The 1,604-nt window shown below is 38.5% G+C and overlaps 1 protein-coding gene across 3 annotated transcripts in view; it reads right to left on the bottom strand.

Annotated features, from left to right (window-relative positions):
• Nucleotides 1–1,604, bottom strand: part of LOC119590802 (cysteine sulfinic acid decarboxylase-like) — a 6,812-nt gene that overhangs the window by 1,219 nt on the left and 3,989 nt on the right. For all 3 annotated transcript variants that reach the window (XM_037939530.1, XM_037939529.1, XM_037939531.1), the window contains 3 exons: nucleotides 589–840; nucleotides 385–449; nucleotides 23–101 (listed from right to left, as the gene is read on the bottom strand). In XM_037939530.1, coding sequence (XP_037795458.1) covers nucleotides 23–101; nucleotides 385–449; nucleotides 589–840 — 396 coding nt within the window. The remainder of the gene's footprint in view (nucleotides 1–22; nucleotides 102–384; nucleotides 450–588; nucleotides 841–1,604) is intronic.

Raw genomic sequence — 1,604 nt, 5'->3', positions numbered from 1 at the left:
TGTTCACATTTTAATGGCTTACTTTATGCCTCACAAAAAATGGTGAGCACTGCAATGTTGTCCCAACCATCTTGTGTGGATTCCACGAAACAGAATCTGCCCTGAAATTAGTCTTAGATCTCAGCATCTTTCAAGTCAGATGGATAAGCAGATATTTTAATTTATAATATTTGAATGTAAGCTTTATCACTAATGGATGTTACATGGCAGAAATTATTATTTATGTACATAAATTTCATGACTTTGTTTCAGTGTACAGTGACCATTTACACCAATTCAAAGTTCATTTCAGAAACCTACAAATTGCTTATGTACTAAAACAAGTTAAGTCAATTTCTTGAGAAGAATAGTGATACTTATTTCCCCAGCTATTTGATTTGTCACCTCTCTATGCCATTCAGATTGTGACGGTGAGTCTTTGAGAGAATGACACTTCCTCCCCAGCAGGCCTGGAAATAAAAAAAAATTAAAGACAAAAAACACAGAGATTAGTCATCCAGAAAAGAAAATATGAGGAATCTTTTTATGAAAAAAGTGTACTTCATAATTGCACAGTGACCACAAGAACATTTAATGGGAAATAGTTACATCAATATGCATCCATAGACCCTCTTCTTGGCACACATCAGCAATATCCTCATAGGGATCAAAGGAGCCAAGGACAGTGGTTCCAGCAGATGCATTGACAAAGAAAGGTTCTCCTCCTCTGGCTCTTGCTTTGGCCACCTCCTCTCGGAGAGCCTGAGGTAGCATCCGGCCACAGGAGTCAGTGGCCACAGAAATCACATTGTCCATGCCGATACCCATCACCGCAGCCCCTTTGGAGAATGAGTAATGGCTCTGTTGGGGAAAAGAAGGGTGGTGTTACTTGACACTTACTGTTTGGAACAGTTTTTTGTTTTTGTGGTTTGTGTGGCAAGGCCCTTGCTTGTGTCATGATAGTCTGAATGAATGAATGTCTGCTTTAAGTGATGGAAATCTGAAAGTCATTCTTATGTGATATAAGTGACAAATTATGTGAAGGTCTGACTTATGTGATGTTTTTTTTTTATATAATTATCTTATTTGAGTGATGAAGGTCTGGTTTATTCATTAAAGATAATGTTTATGTGAAGATGTGGCTAGCGTGATGATCTGGCTTAAGTGATGAAGGTCTGGTTGATGTAATTTTGGTCTAGCTATGTGAAGGTCTAACTCATGTTATATCTGACTTATATTATGTTCTGGCTTATGAGACGATTTTATCTTCGCCAGAAATACACGAACACCGTACGTCTCATTCGTGTGACGGAAAAGTCTTGTGTGTCTTGTGCATGCGAGTTTGGCTTATATAATGGAGGTCTAATTTATGTTATGATCTGGCTTATGTAATGAAGACCTGGTGTGATGATGGTTTGACTGTGGATGGAAGTCTGATTTATGTGATGAAGGTATGTATAGGGTTATGTGGTGGGACGGAAGTCAGGTTTATGTGGTAATTTTGATTGATCGATACCGGACATGTCAAAAAGTTGATCGTATATCAGTGAAAGAGTGGTTTCTTTTGTACAAGTCAAAGAGAAACACACACAAGCACGCGCGCGCGCGTGTAGTATGTGTATGCA

This window comes from Penaeus monodon, chromosome 27 (genome assembly GCF_015228065.2).
Source record: "Penaeus monodon isolate SGIC_2016 chromosome 27, NSTDA_Pmon_1, whole genome shotgun sequence".
Taxonomy (NCBI): domain Eukaryota; kingdom Metazoa; phylum Arthropoda; class Malacostraca; order Decapoda; family Penaeidae; genus Penaeus; species Penaeus monodon.
The sequence above is the reverse complement of the archived record's forward strand: the minus strand, read 5'-3'. Positions and strand labels throughout refer to the sequence as shown.